Raw genomic sequence first — 18,089 nt, 5'->3', positions numbered from 1 at the left:
CAGCAATCAGCATACTTTTTAGTCTTCCAAAAACACAGAGCAAAAAACGGAGCCAGGCACCCAAACAGAATGGAAGTATCCGACCAAAAAGAGAGCCCTCATCACATCAAATTATGGTCCATACTCCAGTAAGTAGAAGTAAGACTTGTGTTAATCAGTGAGATTTTTATATATATATATATATATATATATATTTTATATATATATATGTAAAAAGCTGAAATTTCTCAGTGTTAACAATGACAGACCAATAAAGATTACTGAATACCACTTTAAACTATCTGGATAAACAAAGTGATTGTAAAATTCCAAGTGTTCAGAAGATGAAATGGCAAACAAGGGAGTCAGTAGTATTTTCATCTCAACAGCTATTGATAACCATCACAGAATTGTGTCACTTTAATGGAATCCATCCTAAAGAGATAAGCAGGATTCAACATTCCTTTGTCAATTTATACAAAACACCAAAGGATAAGGTAAATGCACAAAAGTATCTCTGCCAAAGGATTTGGAACCCTGATTTATTAGTTTTATAGAGATAATAAAACTATTTCTCTAGGTAGCATTTCTTTGCTATAATTCAATTCAGCCTTGAACAGAGCTGATAATAAAACACACCTGTTAGAACTTTGTAATATTATGTGTGCCAAGAGGCAGAAACTCATCCACATAATCTCAGATCATTATGTCTTGAGCATTAAAAAACCCTAAAACATTCTTAACAGCTGATATGTTAAGTACTTGCCCAATTATTTAAGATTTGTGCTATAACAAGATTAAACCATCCTGAGCTACAGCATGAACTTTACTAAAACTTAAGAAGAACTCTGAATTGTATTTATCAGTAATACTTTTGTATTTTAGCATTGTTATGTTACTTCGAAACACATTACAAACTAGGAAGCATACATAAGGCATTGAGAGATATGTTAAAATTCCTCATAAATAAACAAGTGACAGCACACACAGTGTAAACCCATGCAGATTCTGAATTCTTTAATTCAAGCTCCTTATGCTAAACCATGCTTCTGGTACCCAGTAACTGCATCCTTTTCAATTGACTTATTCTCATCAAATATGCATCAACTTTGTACTGGTTAATTCCATTAACACCATCTAAGAGTAAGGAAGCAGAACTATTTGCAAAATCTTATCATAGTATCTTCGATAGGATTGGCAATATAACCACAGTGTATTTACATCTAGTGGAGATTCCCAGTTCACACCGTAAGTCTAAGAAGAATAAAGGCACTTTCCCTTCTTTTATTTTACTGTTTTTATACAGGAAGATGATACAAAACCTACAATGAAAGTTGCAAAATAATTTACAGTATCAGCCTTTAGTTTTATATGTTTGTGATCTGTAAAAGTACAAAGAAAGACAGAACTTCGTTGTTGTTCTATCCCAGACCGCCCTTGACTTGTTAAAATTTGTCTCCATGGTCAGAGAGAAGCGGTTACACAAGAGAATGAAATCACATGGCCACAAACAGAGGGACACCTCTAACACAGCAAAAAATGTCACTGAACAGAGATACTTCCTGGGTAAGTTCTGTCTAAACCCACTTCTCTAAGTGACCAGAAACTTCAGTGCGCAAAGATAGCTTAAAAGAGCTCCCAAAGTTTCCAGTATAACACTCCAAACATGGAGCTGGGAGCAGCAAATTGGCCAGACCTCCATCAGCTACTCTCCGACATCTGAGGGCCTTTATAGCTTACCAGAGGGAGGTCTTCAGTATGAACATATCATATTAGCAGTTTTCCCCTTGGAAGCAGAGCTAGTCCCAAGATGAGTTTTCATTAAGTCAAAGGTCACTTGTGCATGTCAGGAAGGGATAAATAGGGTGGGAGCTGGGTCACTAGCAGCTAACATTCTATTGTACCCAGTGAGCAAAGAGAAAGAAAAGAATTTGTCACTTTTCTAGAAGGGATTATAATAGAGGATAAGATCCTGTATAGAAATGCTGAGATTTAACACCAGCATTACAGTGGACTTGCTGGATGAAACTGGACATGCCATTCTAACTGTAAAACAGGGTAATAATATTGCTCATTTCTTCAAGTTCTTGAGACATATATATACATGATATATTAAAAGTATAACAGGACACATTGTAAGAGCTATAGCAAAGCTTGGGATTTGGCAAACAGAAGTAACAAGTCACAGCAAATGAAATGGGACTCATGGTTATTATTACTATAACTACAGAAAGGCTGTGGAAGAAAGCATTTTTAATTGCCTGCCTTGTTACAGGAAAGACCAGAATTGATGGACAGACTGGATGTCCCTTAGTGGAGATGCAGTGCTCATTACATGGCACTTTCAGGAGTCTATACAATAATTCTAGTTGGTGTCACATGACTATATATCAGTTAGCAACAGAACTGCTTAAAAAGAAAGAAAGAAAAAGAGGAGTGAAGTGTTTAGGGGGAAACAATGAAACCCTTCATTTCTTCTGAATATTTTTAGTTAAAAATTAATTTCAGTTCTCATTTTCAGATATGTGAGAAAATTCCAACACACAAACACAAACCCCTCAAAACAGGAAACAAAGGGTTTTTCACTTGTCAAAAAAGAAATCTGTTACAATTACATTTTTTTTACATGGAAAACTTCTAATTTGAAAAGTTATCAACTTTCAGTGAAGATACTTTCAACAAAACGTAGTCACCTTCAGTCCTCATATCTTTAAGTTGGATATCCAATTCTAGGTGAAGTAGCTTGAGTGATGGGATTAGTGCACTGCCATTCAAACATCAAAATGAGGCTTTTTTTTAACCACCAAATTTAAGTAAGATTTCCTCCCCAAATTCTTTAGTTTTAGAGTTATCTGTGCCTCGTTTCCTTTCTTTCATAATAAATAATGGAGGCCATTTTCTTAATTGCAAGATTATACTAAGTAACAAATATCTAATTTTCCTACAAGCATCTCTAAACAATATTATTATAAACACTTTTTAATTTTTTTTTAAAAAGTCATTAGACTGATAATACATTGTTGTCAAGTGTCATACCCAACAGATTTTTTAAACAAACGATACTTCTCAGAAATTATTATCTAAAGTTATGATATTTTTTTTCAGTCTTGGAAAAAAGCTCTCCAGGCTTTGACAAATGGATTATAAAGAGATTGGTACTAAATGGTGGGAACCGACTTATTCCACCATTAAAAAATTAGCAATCCAGACATTAGGTCCTTCTCAAGTCTGTATAGAAGGATTGACATTTCCTGAGAAAAAACTCACCTTTGTAAGGCATGTATCTGAGATAGACAGCAGGGCTGTTCTTTCACAGGTGCTCTTATTTCCACTGCCTACACATTAAAGTTATCTTTAAGGCAGCTAAGGTTAGCAGAGGAGAATCCCACTCAAAATGTACAAGGTACTTTAACTTTTTCTTTTGTTTTGTTTTAAACAAAGACTAATCCCATAAAAGCCATTAATATGGGACAGGAAGTTTGCATGCTCTGAATCAGCCTAGTTAACATGCACATAGTACTAGGGAGTGACTCAATGATGTTGGACATTTCCTCATTGCAGTTCAGTTTTGTGTTTCAGAAAAGTTGTCCATTCAGCGATGCCTAACTAATCATTCCAATGTGTCCAAAAAATGAAAGATTAAGGAAATACTATGCACTGCCAGTGCAGCAGCAAAAAAAAAAAAATACCCTGGAATCATAAAGATAAGACATAGTTGTGTTTAATATTCCAGAGGTACACACCTCTTGGAAATTGTAAGGCTAATAAAACTGTTATGCATCGTGCAGGCAAAACCCTACAGAGCTCATGGAAAATTTGTGGGGCAGAAGTGTTTCAGATTTCTGTAATAATCCTGACATTCTCCAATCAGTACCTCTCAAAGCTGAGCAGTATTTCCTTGCTAATTTTCTCAACATTATATTTCAAGTTCTTCTCAGAGTAGTAAATTACATTAGGTATACTGATGTTACTTCAACATTAAACACAATCTATCTTCACATAATAGTAGCTCTTAAACATAGCAAAAACATTAAATTGAAAATCTTACTTCTGATAAACTGCTTCTCTGAGTAGTGACAGTTCCAACAATGTCTCCACTCATTTGCACAGAAAGCCCTGAAGCAGCGCTGAGGGTCCTCCCCATTTGGCTCTTAGATGTCAAAGATCTGCTTCTTTGCATACTAATGATGCCTTCCCTATTTCCTTGGTTGCTAGGGGTAAGAGGCCGTGACAGCAAGCTATTCGGGGTCACAGGCCTACTCCCTGGAGTTGATGGAGTTGGTGGCCTGTTGGTTTGTGTGCCAGGCGTTGAAGGCCTACTGTTTGCAACACTGGAGACCAGTGTTCTGCTGTTGGTGGGCAGCGGTGGTGATTTGTTTCCTTGGAGCTGAATGTTCTTCCCTGTCTGAGTTGGCACCTGAGGCCTTGGATTTTGGCCCTGTGTAGCTTGAAGATTTCCTTGATGGTCAGATGTAACTAAATTATGATGTTGGACAGTAGGGCTTCTTGAGAGCCTTGCTTCTTCCCATAGTGCTAGGTCCTTCTCAATATCTGTGCACACACACACAAACAAAAAAGAAAAGTAAGAAAGAAACTCACTTTCTGTTTCTCTCTGGTTTAAAACTCTTCTTGATTTTCTCCAATGTAAGTGACAACCTAAAGCTGCAGAGAAAAATCTATTCTTACTTAAAATATAAGGCATCAGAAATGTTCAAATGTTTGACAAGCATTTCATCAAAGTTCATTTAGATTTGATTTACTGCAAACAGAGCTATCCCACAGAAATGAAATGTTACCACTTCATTGAATGTCAATACAACTTGTAAAGTTCCCTCTCATTTCTTCAAAATTCTCTCTCTGTAGCTTTTGCACAGTTTCTGATTAGTATCAGACCAAGACGGAGCAGTGAGCTAAACTTCCCATCCTCAGCTGCAGTGAAGGGCAAGAGAAAACTGGTTCAAGGCGAGACTTTGGCTTCTGGCTTTGCTGTGTATTGCACAACCAAAACTCTGGGGAAAATAATGCTTGATATCTGGCACATCTCAATCTGTGATCCTGTTTGAATCTGAATTTTGTGCTCTGGTCTGCCATCATTACAACAGCAGGTGATGGGGTCACAAAAGCCTAGAATCCAAGGAGAAAAGGTAGCTGCCATTTGGTGGTCCAGTCCCTACCCCTCACACGGCCATAAGGAATAAGACCCTATTTAAAACCAGAACAGATCAGGGGTAGTGATGAAAAATGTCTTCTGAATTCAATTAAATTATATTAATGTTGCTAATGAATTAAATCAGATATATCCAACAAAGTTAGGTGAGGGTAGCTGGAATTTAATTTAGCATTGCTAACGTACTGAAAGTCCTTGCAAGTAAAAATATCAAGCTTAAGGAACAGTTTACTCAAGTTTATTTTCTTTCACAATTGTTATGAATTTTCACTCTCAGTGACATGTAGTATACTGTAACTTGGTTTTGATAGGGATAGTTGGTTATCTTTAGAAGAGCAACGCAATTTCCCATTAAACTATATGTCATAGTCTCAGAAGTTGTAAATCAGCAAGGCTCTACTGATTTAAACACCTATTAAGTGAACTTATATAAAATAAGCATTTCATTTTTATTTTGAAAACAATAACTTCACGTTCTAAAAGTCCTAAAAGAAGCAGATTCTAAACTGCATATTGGAAAATCAGATTTTCTTTCACTTATGTTTACCAGTAGGTACAGAAGGAATGCTGTATGTAAAATAATTAAAGATGTGATACCTTTAACATTAACTTATTTTATAATAACACCTTCAAAACAGGAAAACAAGCTATGTCAATTTCATGTTACATACAAGCTGCGTCCAGCTCTGGAGCCCCCAACATAAGAAGGACATGGATCTGCTGGAGCGAGTCCAGAGGAGGGCCACGAGGATGATCCGAGGGCTGGAGCACCTCTCCTATGAGGAGAGGCTGAGAGAGTTTGGACTGTTCAGCCTGGAGAAGAGAAAGCTCCGGGGAGACCTTATTGCAGCCTTCCAGTACCTAAAGGGGGCCTACAGGAGAGCTGGGGAAGGACTTTCTACAAGGGCAGGTAGTGATAGGATGAGGTGGAATGTCTTTAAACTGAAAGAGGGCAGGTTTAGATTAAATATTAGGAAGAAATTTTTCACTTTGAGGGTGGGAAGACACAGGAACAGGTTGCCCAGAGAAGTTGTTGAGGCCCCATCCCTGGAGGTGTTTAAGGCCAGGCTTGGTGGGGCCTTGAGCAACCTGGTCTAGTGGAAAGTGTCCCTGCCTATGGCAGGAGGGTTGGAACTCAATGATCTTCAAGGTCTCTTCCAACCTAAACCATTCTATGATTCTATGATTTCAAATGCTATTACTAGAAAAGCTGGTAAAACTGAAATAGTTGTGAAAGCCTCAGATAGAAGTGTCTCTCAACTTAAATGTTTTGCTCTTAGCAAATTTCAAATCATAGTTATTGTTTCTAGTAAACAGTTAAGAATATTTCTAATTGCTACCTTGCTGACCTCTTAAAATTAATTATTTCCATTTTGAAATAATTATGTCTCGAAGTACTTTTCCATTATGCTTTTAAAAAAATCAATACACATCACTTTGGAACTTGTAATATGTCTGGCAAAAATTCAGGGGCCAATAAATGACAATGTGGGTAGCCAATTTAAACCAAATGAGGAATATGTTCTTTTAAAGATTCAGCTTAGCCTATGCCTTTGCAAAATTATAGACCTCTAACTTCCTCATGATGATTCAGTATGCTAAGAAATTATCTGAATATTGCATGATTTAATAAGAGTTAAATAAACATTTTATTCTGGCTCATGTTTCTTTAATTCCATATAGTAATCAAGCCCGCAGATAAACCAATTATTCTAATCATTTCTCCATATATAATTAAAATGTTTCCATAGTGTAATTATTCAGTGTTATTTAGCACACATCGTCTTTTTGATTTTGCTTCAATCTCAGCTTTTCAACCAGAAAGAAAAGGAAAAAAAAATCACACATCTCCAGCTTTACAGTATTATCTGATCCATAGTAAATACCAGAATAGAATTATGACACAGGATTTTTAAAGTCCCTTGACAACGTCATTTAAAGGAAAATAAAAAGCAGGCAACAAAGCAACACAATGGCATTTTACTTTCGTATCAGAAATACCAGAATAAGGGTATGATTCATAATGCACTTACAAACTGTTTATGCATTTAACAGTTCTTCTTGTGACAAAATATGTTCCAGAAGTATCCAATGACCACAGAATCAGTGTAAGAAACCAAATTGGCAAGATACTGGAATTAAATAAAAAAAAATATATATATCCTCCACTTGGGTGTGATATAAAGCAGCCACAGTAACCTAAGATACTGGATCTTACACAAAGGTACTATGAGCCATATGTAGAGAGGGAAAAGAAAACTGATAGCTTCAGTGTCTGATTTTGTAAAATTGCTGCTTTCAACTATCAAGGTACTGAGGCAGTTGCTGGCAGTTGGTGCTAGACCCTAATTTAGGCACAGGCACCAAATTATGCCTTATGTCAGGAGTGAGTTTTATCCAGCACGTAGCCCATAAAAGAAAGCCAGGCCCCTTAAGAAGGTGTATCTAAGACAGGGGACCACATTTCATCATTACACAGGTAATCCAAGTCATAATTCAGGCATCTAAATGACTGCCTAGTATTGGGTAGAATTGATAGGTTCCAGCACGCTTGGTAAGAGAACTGAAACAAGGAGACTTGCTGATATCAGAGGCACTTGAACTTTTGCAAATGTATGAGACAAATAAGGCTAAGCAAAACCACAGCATTATTATCTGAGCTGATTCTTCATGGAAATTACATTACGCTTCTCTGTAAGGGCAACAGTTGTCTTAAGCAGGACTGATGTTATAATAGGACATGAATTATTAGGAATACAAGAGGCCAATGTCTAATAATTGGGCTGTTTTCTTGTGAATTTCTCAGGCAGACAAAAATTACTGCACGGTAGAACGACTGAACCCCATGTCACAGTGTTACTGAAATAACGGGCCCAAAGCCAAGTGACAACAGCAGCATTGATGTGAGAGAGAAGACCTTGTAGGTCACACAACAGCAGACAATCTCAGAGACTAAATGAATGTAGCTAGTTAGCTTATGGTCAATTAAGTATTTAAAATTCCATATTCTGTTGAACATAGTAGTTATTACTGTCAGCTTTGTCAAAGGACATCTAAAGGAACTGCATCTTTCAGACCATACTGCATACAAGAACAACTTGTACGACCATGGAAATGTGACCAGTTAGGACATAAATCAAAGTAGGGCAATCTTCACCAGACCCCTCCTGAGTGACAAGTGCAGCAACACATGGTAAGGCAAGTGCCATCTCAGTGGCAGAAGCCCCTGGGGTATTCAGGTCACTGCTACGCCACAGAAACCTGATGACCACAGCTCAGCCTGCTGGTCTCTGGGTTCCTACTAGATGTTCCTGGCAGTTTCAGCCTGGAGAGAGGGCTCATGGATTTCAGTTGAGTTTGGCAGTGGCTACATCTCTAATAGCTACAATGACTTGAACCTGTCAAAAACAATTGAATGACAGTGTCTTTGTTGCACAAAACAAACCGTCTAAAATGCCTTCATTTGTAGACGTTACAATTTTTAGTTCTTGTTCCATTCCAAGCAAAACTTTTTTCTAAAGTGTTTCCTTTATTGTGCTCGCAGCTTTCTCTTCTGCCTTGACTTCAGCTGCAACAGCCCCTAGACAGAGGTACAACAGCTGTACCTCTATCTGAAGAGGATACAGCTCCCAAGCCTTTCACACCAATATTATTGGTAGGATAAGCATCCAGTCTCTTTTAGAAAATCACCCTGAAAGTGGTAAGTTCTCTACCTCACTCTCTGAATATCTTGAAAGAAAGGTCAGATAATTTTATTTCTCCCTCCACCTTAGACACACGGTCTTTATGTTGCAGTTCTGCATTACTTTTCATAGAGTTGGCCCACGAAGTGTAGCTCTCATCATATGACAGATAGCATGTATAATATAGGACTACCATGCTATAGGTCTATGTCATACCTTATAACTAAAGCTGAAGATAAGGAAATAGGGATTACAAAGAACAACAAATTGCAAACTATATCCTAGGATATCCCTCATTAATTTTTATACAGCTCTGAAACACATTTTCACTGGAAAAAAAGGTGGGGTTTTTTGTTTGACCTTTTAGAAATGGTTATTCCATCAAAGATGTTGTAGATGTTCCACTGCACGCAAGTTAACAGACTTCACTTAGCCAGAAGTCTCCAGAACAAGGTGGGCTTTTCCTGCAAAGCAATCTATTCTCAAGCTAAAGGTCCACTGCAGCCTCTTCTAAAGACTCCTTAACTGCAGGTGAAGCATCAGCACCTCCTTATTGCATGTCTTGGGGAAATGTGAAAACAAAAAAAAGGTGAGTTTTTAAGCTGTCAGACTGCAGTATATTTAACACAGTTTAATTACTGCTTAATTACTGTATTTACTGTAATTACAGCAAAGTTCATGACATCTACAAACACAACAATAATTGTGCTGTTTCTCCTCAATAAAGAAAAAGGGAAGTTCAAAGTTTTTATCTGTTTTCATCAGCATGTGAGATAGGTAATATTTTCCTTCATCTAAAATATTGGCAGAGCTGGCTGGGTGAGTACTGCTAGGCATTTTATGATCCGTTGTTACCCTACCATACATACCAGCTAGGTGTTTTTCCATGGTCTGAAGTTCTTTTGCTGCTAAGGAGTCCTTTAAGAGTTTCTGCCTTGGGGAACCTCCAGGTCTGACATCCATGGCATCCAGGGTCCAAACTGTCTGAGACTTACACAGATAAAAAGAAAAGGCAAGCCTTTTAATCTAGTTTCACATTTACATGTGAAACAATAGAAAAATTGATGTCCTCATTTAGAATAGTGAATCTGGTGCTTTTTATGTAGAATATATAACACTATGCAAAATATTACAAAAATATCAAAATACCTTAAATAACATAAATAGTAGGCATTACTTAAAATCAATAGTTCTAAAATAATTCAAATATATACCTTCACGCAAGCTCTTGTTCCATGCTGAGACATCCTAAGAGGACAAATTCTTCCACGATTTACATCCTGTGCAGTTCCAGTTACTTAGTAGGGATTGCATTTACTTTAAATTACCGTAACATTTGGCACTGTATCTCTGCAAAGCAGCACTTCTGGGAATATCACAGAATTTCCTAATCAAAAACGCCAATGCTGTTTTATCACTGCAAGAAGTATTCCTTTCAGGAACAGCAACTAGATCATCAGGACAACATAGCAGTTTGGAATGGATGACAGCAAACAGACCACCTCCCCAAGTCACTTCACTATTGAACAGTGCGGTTTCCAAAATTATCTGCATTTTCTGGAACCCACTCAATACAGTTTTAATAAATGATTTTAAAATATGAGGTAAACTTGTTTTCTTAATGCTTATTTGAAGTACTTAAAAAATATATGACCAAGTGTGGAAGATTTGGTCATAAAAACAACAAACAAAAACATTAATTAAAGCATTCTTAACAGCCTATCCGAAATAAATTTTATATTATTACCTCACCAAAACATTTCATCTGTAGTCTAGAGGGTTTTGTTGATTTCCCAGCTATCCTCAAGAAGCGAGGCTTATGCAATGGTCTCATTGTCATTCACCTCTTACTAATTTTTTAATCTTTCGCTAAATGTCAAAGAAATTTAGAGAGGGGCCACAGTTTCAAAGACATTAAGCTGTTGGAATTTCAGAGAGAAGAAGGATTGAGCAGAGGAGGGAGACTCAAACTGGTGACCCCCGACCAAGGAAAGCATACAGGGCTCCACTGCTACGCAGTCTGCCGGGCTGGAACCGTATCACCAGCAGACACGTGGGTTGCTGCAGAACGTGATGGTACTTTTCTGGCTGGACTCATGTCATAGGGAAACGTATACAGCAGTTTAAAGGCTAGACACGAAAATACAGGCTTGATATCATCTCTATTCACAAACAATTTGCTTTAACCATAAACCCTAAATGAAACACTGTAGTTGCCGTCCTTTTTAGAAAAGTAAGCATAATTCTACAGAAGTAAAACGTTAAATGAAATATATATAATTTTTAATCTGTTCCAAATATACATGGCTTTGTATGCAACCGATAATTGTGAACCATTTATCTTTAAAATATGTTGACACAGATACATGTTTATAAAGCAACAGGTACACTGTAATGCTGCACATCCATACATAAAAAAGCCGAGGCGTATTTACCAGCATACAAAATAGTTCAAAGCTGCACATAATTCTGTTGTTATTAACTCCCAATATTTTTAGAACACTAATGACATTTTTGGATTTGGCCATTGTTTTTTACACTAGTATTGCTCTGGTTCAAGTTCCCCGTATTTAATCCCGGGTAAATACACAGGAACAGCTGAAAAGAACGGTAAATTACTCAGAAGTGGAACTGCTCCTGCAAACACATTTATTTCAGGCGTATCACTAGACCTGATTCACCTGTTCCCCAAGAGATTTTGAGCATTGGTCACTTCGGTCCTCACTGTGAATTCTCCATCCAAATGATAATCTGGCTTGTTGAGGCCACTACAGAATATTAATCTGTATTAAATTACTCACCTCTCCAAAAGTTTATTTCTAATAGATATTAGTTACCCGATATCTATCTTTAGATGGAAGAATATTTTATTCTGATATTTTATGCTGTGAACAATTCCTCTGAAATAAATGAAACTAAATAAGAGATAGTAAGGGGGACTAGAGCCTGTAACAAAACTCTAATATTTTAATTTTCAATCAGTTTTTAGGTATACTCTTGTTCCCACATTTTAATGGTGGAAAAAAGCATTTTTTTAAATACATTTTATAGTGTATATTTTCATAAGGGGGAAACCCCAGCATGACTTCAATAATCGCTATGGGGGGAAAAATCCCCAAGGTTATAAGGATGAATCCTTTTTGAATATACAATTTCATGCACAAATACAACTCTGATGAAATACGGAATAAAATTAGCCCGTGGTCTATGGTAATACTTGAAGACCAAATTGCTCTTCTAATATTCTTAACTCTGACTATTCGAGTTGATCATTTATCATAAGCAAATTATTATGGGTTTTCTATAACTCCCTAACCCCCTAAAAACACAGACTTCCAAATGTTAGCCTGGTGAGAGAGTTTCGCTCTCCATGTCCTATTTTCTGGAAATGAAATGGAGTTATCTTTCTCTTCTACAAATCCCTACTGTTCTTACATTCTGCCTTTTCGTGTACTGCGCTTCTTTCCTTTAAGCACAGGAATTGTGTAAGACATAAAACTAAGCTGACAGTCTGAGTAAAGGCAGCTAGCTCTCTACTGCCTGTAGTAAAATCTAAGAAAAATAGAGAAAAATGATTCTTTAATGGTAGTTATCACGATAGTGCTTTAGACATTTATGAAAACATGAGTAACGTTTAAATTAAACGACTTGCAATTAGCAGACTCCAAATCACAAAGATCATCAAACATCAGCAATAACTTTGTATGCTTCGATACAGGTTTTAGAATCTTATAGAAGTTCATGTAAGACATACAGATATGCCTGTGCATAAACGTATACAGCAACACAAAGGCAGGTAAACACATGCATTTAATAAACATTTGTGTCTGCCTTCATCCTGTTAACACACATAAAGAATTTGTGTTCAGTTCTGGATGTAGCACAGATGTATGCATTCTTTCTAAGAATAAATATTAATCTGTATATGATTTAAAACAAATACATTTACTTATATTCAGTCTCTACCGTTACATATTGTTATATGTTCAAACTCCCTTTCAGATACACAGTTCCAACACCGTGTGAAATTAATGACATAACTTTGGACACATTTTTTCTCCAAATTTTGTAATTCTTCCTGTGTATTTTTCTGTTCTATGTAATATCATAAGCTTATGGCATTTTGTCAGATAATAAATTCAGAAAATACCAGAACAGTATTACAATAGCAGTTATGGAAGATCAGATATTTAATATTAACAATTTAATTTCATGATAAATTATGTGCTTATAAAATTGCCTTTCAATTAAACACTCACTTGATAGAAAATAATAATGACCTGGAAAAAAAAAAGGTACAAGAGTTTATTATTAATTTAAAACTGTAGTGTAACTATTTTTTGTTCCTTCTCTGAAGCTAGATATTTCAACAGTTTTTGAGACAGGCTCGGGTAATGTTTTTTTCTATGTAACTAAATAATACTGAACATAAAAAAAATATTTTTTACATTTTGAGACTATGAGTTCAACTATGTGAATAATGCATAAACACAGACAGAGGTCCTCAGTGTCTCCAGCACACAATTTATGCAACAGCCTTATTCCTCAAAGATAAACACAAGCTGAAAGTAGAGGATGTTATCGAAGAAGCTTTGGAAGCGTGTCAGTTCAAATGCAAGGATAAATGAATTTGTACAGCTCTAGCGGAATTCACTGGTGCCCCTTCTCTCCACCGGATGAATGGCAGCAGTTCAGATGCATCACTAAGAAGATTCAAGCTTGCAAGCTTCTTATTCCACTTCACCAAAACCTACCTTTTGTCTACTGGCCAGGAATTGCGGAGACAAAATGCTAATGTCTGTTAACTTGGACTTTAATAATAATGACAGTAGACTGAAAGTAGTTGACAAACATAGCATATATGTATGAAGTGTGTGCATAGAAGTCCTTCCAATTCCTTCCGTACCTTCCAAACTACAAATACCCTTGATCATTCATTAAGTTTTATAAATATTAGCAAAACATTTATAAATGGCCTATTTACATTAAAAAGATATGTTCCTGAAAGACACCCTTGTCTTTCTAACTTGTAGAAACAGCTCTGGGCCCTGTTCATCACCTTCAAACTTTGAAGGTGAGGCAATGTCTCTCTGCACCAGAACAAAACAAACAAAGCCCTCATGATACGTTGGTCAACTTTTAAGGTCAACTATGCGTCCATTTCTTAAGTGGCTTTCTTCACATAGCATCATAATTTCTTCACGTGCGATACATTTATTAATGCTTTCTTTACTTAGAGCACTTAGCCAAATTGCTGCTAAAATAAAAAATCACAAACAGTAAACCCAAAGGTAATCACTGGTTCCCTGAACTTCTGGAAAATACCATAACTTACTGGGAATGCCGCAGCAGAACAGAAATACAATTAAGGAGGTCATGAATAAGTTTTTCCAAGGTCATTATGTGTTTCAATCTGTAACATAATGTTAGTTTGACAACATATATCAGTATAGATTTTATCCCTAAAACAAAACCCAGTGAAGATGTGAATGTCTTGATCTCATCATTGAGCTGACTTGACGTGGGCTGTGCAAAACCTACTGACACCTGGGGAGTTCTACAGATGTGCAACATTTCAGAATAGCTAAGGCCAAGAGGAAGGCCTCCAAATTACCTCCAACATCATCTGGAAATCAAGTGCTCATTAGAAAATAAGTTATTCTTTCCTGGTGACCATAAAAAGTTCTAATAAGCAATGCAGCATAACGTTTCTGTCATTTTGGCCGGCTTCAGCGTAGAACACCCAGGTACTCACATGCACATCCGTGCACACATGCAATCTTTTTTCAGGTGTAGGAACAGTCCTCACCTCTCAAGAGAAAGCGCTTCCTCATTTTTAAAGACTATCTGAATTGCATGATCACAATGAAAAGGAGGCGAAACCCAATTAACTGGTTAGTTCCTGGCAAGCTGTAAATATATGCAATGCATTTTAATAGAACTTTTTCTTCTGCATAGTTTTGCTAATCTAGTGCAAATTTTACTGGTAACTTCAGGAGATAATACTATAAGAAGGAAAACTACATTCCGCTTTCTATGCATAACCTACCATTTCTTTGCTGAATAGCTTAATTATCTTAAATAGACATTTGACAGAGAGTCCTCCAAATACAAAAAAATTACCCTTTATTAAACAATTTGTTTGCAAGTGTCCCTTCTGTTCTGACCAAGCAGCTGGCAAGGACAGTTATTATTCACGCAGGACAACTTTTTGTGCAATATTTTTTTGGAGATTCTTCACACAATATGCATTTTCTATAAGAGTTGACCCAATGTTTAATCTTTCAGCTTCTGTAGTCTTGTTTCAAGGACATAAGGTGAGCTAGTCAACATGGTTTTTTGGTACCGTAAAAATAATAAACCTTCTCAGAGCTCTGCTGCAATATTGGCAGCCACCTCTAATCCCCACCTTCCACATTAGGGCCTGTTCTACTTGAAATGCCATGTAATTGAAATTACAAGCTTTTTGCTTCCCATGGCAGTCAGCCAGCACATTTTACGCTAAACCTTACACTAAAAAAAATGGTAGTTTGAGAGAACTTACATATAGTTTTTCTGTTTACAGGCAAGAGGGAAGGAAGAAATATGTGGGTACCCGGGAATAAATGGGAATTTGTTCCAGTTTATGAAATGTATCCAGAACAATTTTTTTCTAATCTTCAGTCCTGTTTTATTTACTGTTATTTGGACTAATATTTTTTAATTTCTCATGCCCAAGAAACCAAAATTTTTGACGGGTAAAAACAGGGCACTCCTTGATCTTTTTGTACATATTTTTTTTTCGAAGTTCAGAAAATTCTGTCAATTTAACATTACATTTTATAGGATTAGATATTTTCAAATAAGAGCATTTTCACTCCAGAAGACATCTGCCCCTCTGTCTGCCCCATGAAAGGTCTCCTTGGAAGTTCTAACCACATGCTCTGTGCAACGCTGGCCAGTGGGGCTGATAAACTGAACTTGTGAGGAGCAGGAGCCTTTCTGGAAGCAGTCCTTAGCCCCGGGGATCCAGGCAGGGAGACAGGACAGCCCCACCACACGTCGCATGGGTCAGGCAGGCACCCAGCAGGCCTCAAGTTTTGCAATATGCAACACGATTATCAGCAAAAAGAATATCAGCAGGTGAGAGGTAAAAAAATTTAAGTACTTCAGGAGCTCTCTGAGGACAAAGAGAATTTTAAAAGCAAGAAATAATTATTCTGCAGCTGTACGTACAAAATGCTATGTCTATTTAACAGTTTGGTTTTTTACATAGGGGAGGTCTCAACCCCAGAGGTTCAAGGTATGTAACTCAAGCTACTTGCTTAACTACTTGCAGGAAATATCACTTATTTCCCAAGAACCTTGATATTATGTTCTTCTACTATCTGGTATTGTTAATTTAGCCAATAGTAATTAAACTTACACATTTGCAGGTTTTTTGGACTAGCTGTGGAAGAGTTGCACTAATCTAATATTATCTGCTATTATTATTTTTACAGCAGACTTAAAATTTAAAGTTAAATTTTAAAATTTTAATTTTACGTTCCTGAGAATCCACATACTTAAAGTCAACTTGGATTGGAAAATTTTTGTATCAGAACACACTAATTTTGCATGTATAATATATAAACATGACCTTTATAATTCATACCACTTCCCAGGCTGTTGTTCCTGATGTGGCAGTGGAACATTAAAATACTTATTTAAATGACTAACCTACTAAACAGTGACCACAATCCATCAAACAATTTATAGATTTAGTTAAATACTGAAGTTTGGGTGATTTAGAGCTGTCAATCATACTCAAACTTGTACAAGTAATTAAGTTACTTCTCAGCATTGTTTCAAGGGAAAATAGTGGGAAAAGCTAAGAAAATTTCTAACCATTACAATTTAAATCGTGTATCACTGGAATATAGCTGTACTCAACATATATCGATAGCAAGAATTAAAAGCTTAATTTTTTCTTGTGCATGAAGCCTCAAGTCGTTTCACAAACTGAATTACCGTTAAGGAATTTCTGTATTTATCTCGGAAAACCCATGTGTGTGTATTCCTTCTAGGAAATCAACTGAAAAGTTCCAAAGCAGTAGTGAAAACGGGACAAAATTTATTTTAAACAAAACACCTTTGTAAAACAATTCATTAGAATATTTTTCCCACAAAAACCCAAGGCAAATTCATGCAGAAATGCCTTTTGCAGTTGGACTTTTTTTTCCACAGTTTCTGTTACACTTGGATTGGTTTGCCTTACATGGACAATTTGCAAAGAAAAATATACCTTTTTATGTGCACATGCAAGGCAAGATGAGTGAATGCAAAGATTCTCAAAAAAACCTCTAATACACGAGTCCTGTTAGATGCAGGTGGTAACAGAAGCAACTCAGAGGGAAAGCAAAGTCTACTCGATGTGAATTGCCCAGTGCATGTGCCCTCTTCCTTTCTGTTAGTGTAAATTTAGTAACTTCTCCTGATACCTTACTTTTCCATTTCTGTCAGAATTCCAGCCCACCTCATTTTTTCCTAGTATCACTTCAAATATTTATAGCCAAATATTTATAAAACTCATTTACATAAACATAAAATAAAATAGGACTCTGTGTTTATCAGACTGCAAAAATCCCAAGAAAAACCTTTGCATTTTGTCTAGGACATTTTCTTACATTAAATATTTGTCAGAAAATGAGCCCTGCAGTAAACTAGGATCTCTAAGGACATTTTGAATGCTTGCTTCCACTTCGAATCCTTGCAAAACACTTGGGAAGAGTGCCGATTCCTGTAAATACTTTAAATTACTTTTTGCTAGCTTTGCTTATTTATTCATTCAGTACACTTTGTTTGGGATTGTACAGCACTGAAAAAAGTAAGATCTCGATTTTTCAAATATCAACTCTCTTTGTGAAAAATAAAGCGTAGCAAAAGATTCTAATCAAAAAGGTTTAAAGGAAAAAGGTCTAATTACAAAAACTTCCAGATTCTTCAGAAGTAGAACAGTAAACTTATACAATGTTACTAGAAAATCATAATGTAACCATAGTATAAATTACGTGAACCGTGTTATAAATATAGATGTTGCCTGTCTCTTCTAGGTACTGGTATCCAGATTGGTTTAGTCTCCACATCAAAGATCTTACACGTGGATTTATACACGGGACATGAAAAAAGAACCCACACAGCTCTTTTTTAAAGATCCGTATGCATAATTCTTGCTGCTTTACCCCACAATTTTTCCCAAAACACTTCTCCTCTGAAAGCCAAGGCACTTTGAAACAAAATTT

General features: G+C 36.4%; 1 protein-coding gene across 1 annotated transcript in view; it reads right to left on the bottom strand.

The window, feature by feature from the left end:
• The window catches only part of LOC309668979 (uncharacterized protein C8orf34 homolog), a gene marked incomplete at both ends in the record, with an annotated part of 203,829 nt that overhangs the window by 42,139 nt on the left and 143,601 nt on the right, over window positions 1–18,089 (bottom strand). The window contains 2 exons of the mRNA XM_082479547.1: window positions 4,028–4,530; window positions 9,699–9,819. Coding sequence (XP_082335673.1) covers window positions 4,028–4,530; window positions 9,699–9,819 — 624 coding nt within the window. The remainder of the gene's footprint in view (window positions 1–4,027; window positions 4,531–9,698; window positions 9,820–18,089) is intronic.

This window comes from Vanellus vanellus (genome assembly GCF_965231255.1).
Source record: "Vanellus vanellus genome assembly, chromosome: 2".
In the NCBI taxonomy this organism is placed as follows: domain Eukaryota; kingdom Metazoa; phylum Chordata; class Aves; order Charadriiformes; family Charadriidae; genus Vanellus; species Vanellus vanellus.
This window is presented reverse-complemented; position numbering and strand designations above follow the sequence as displayed.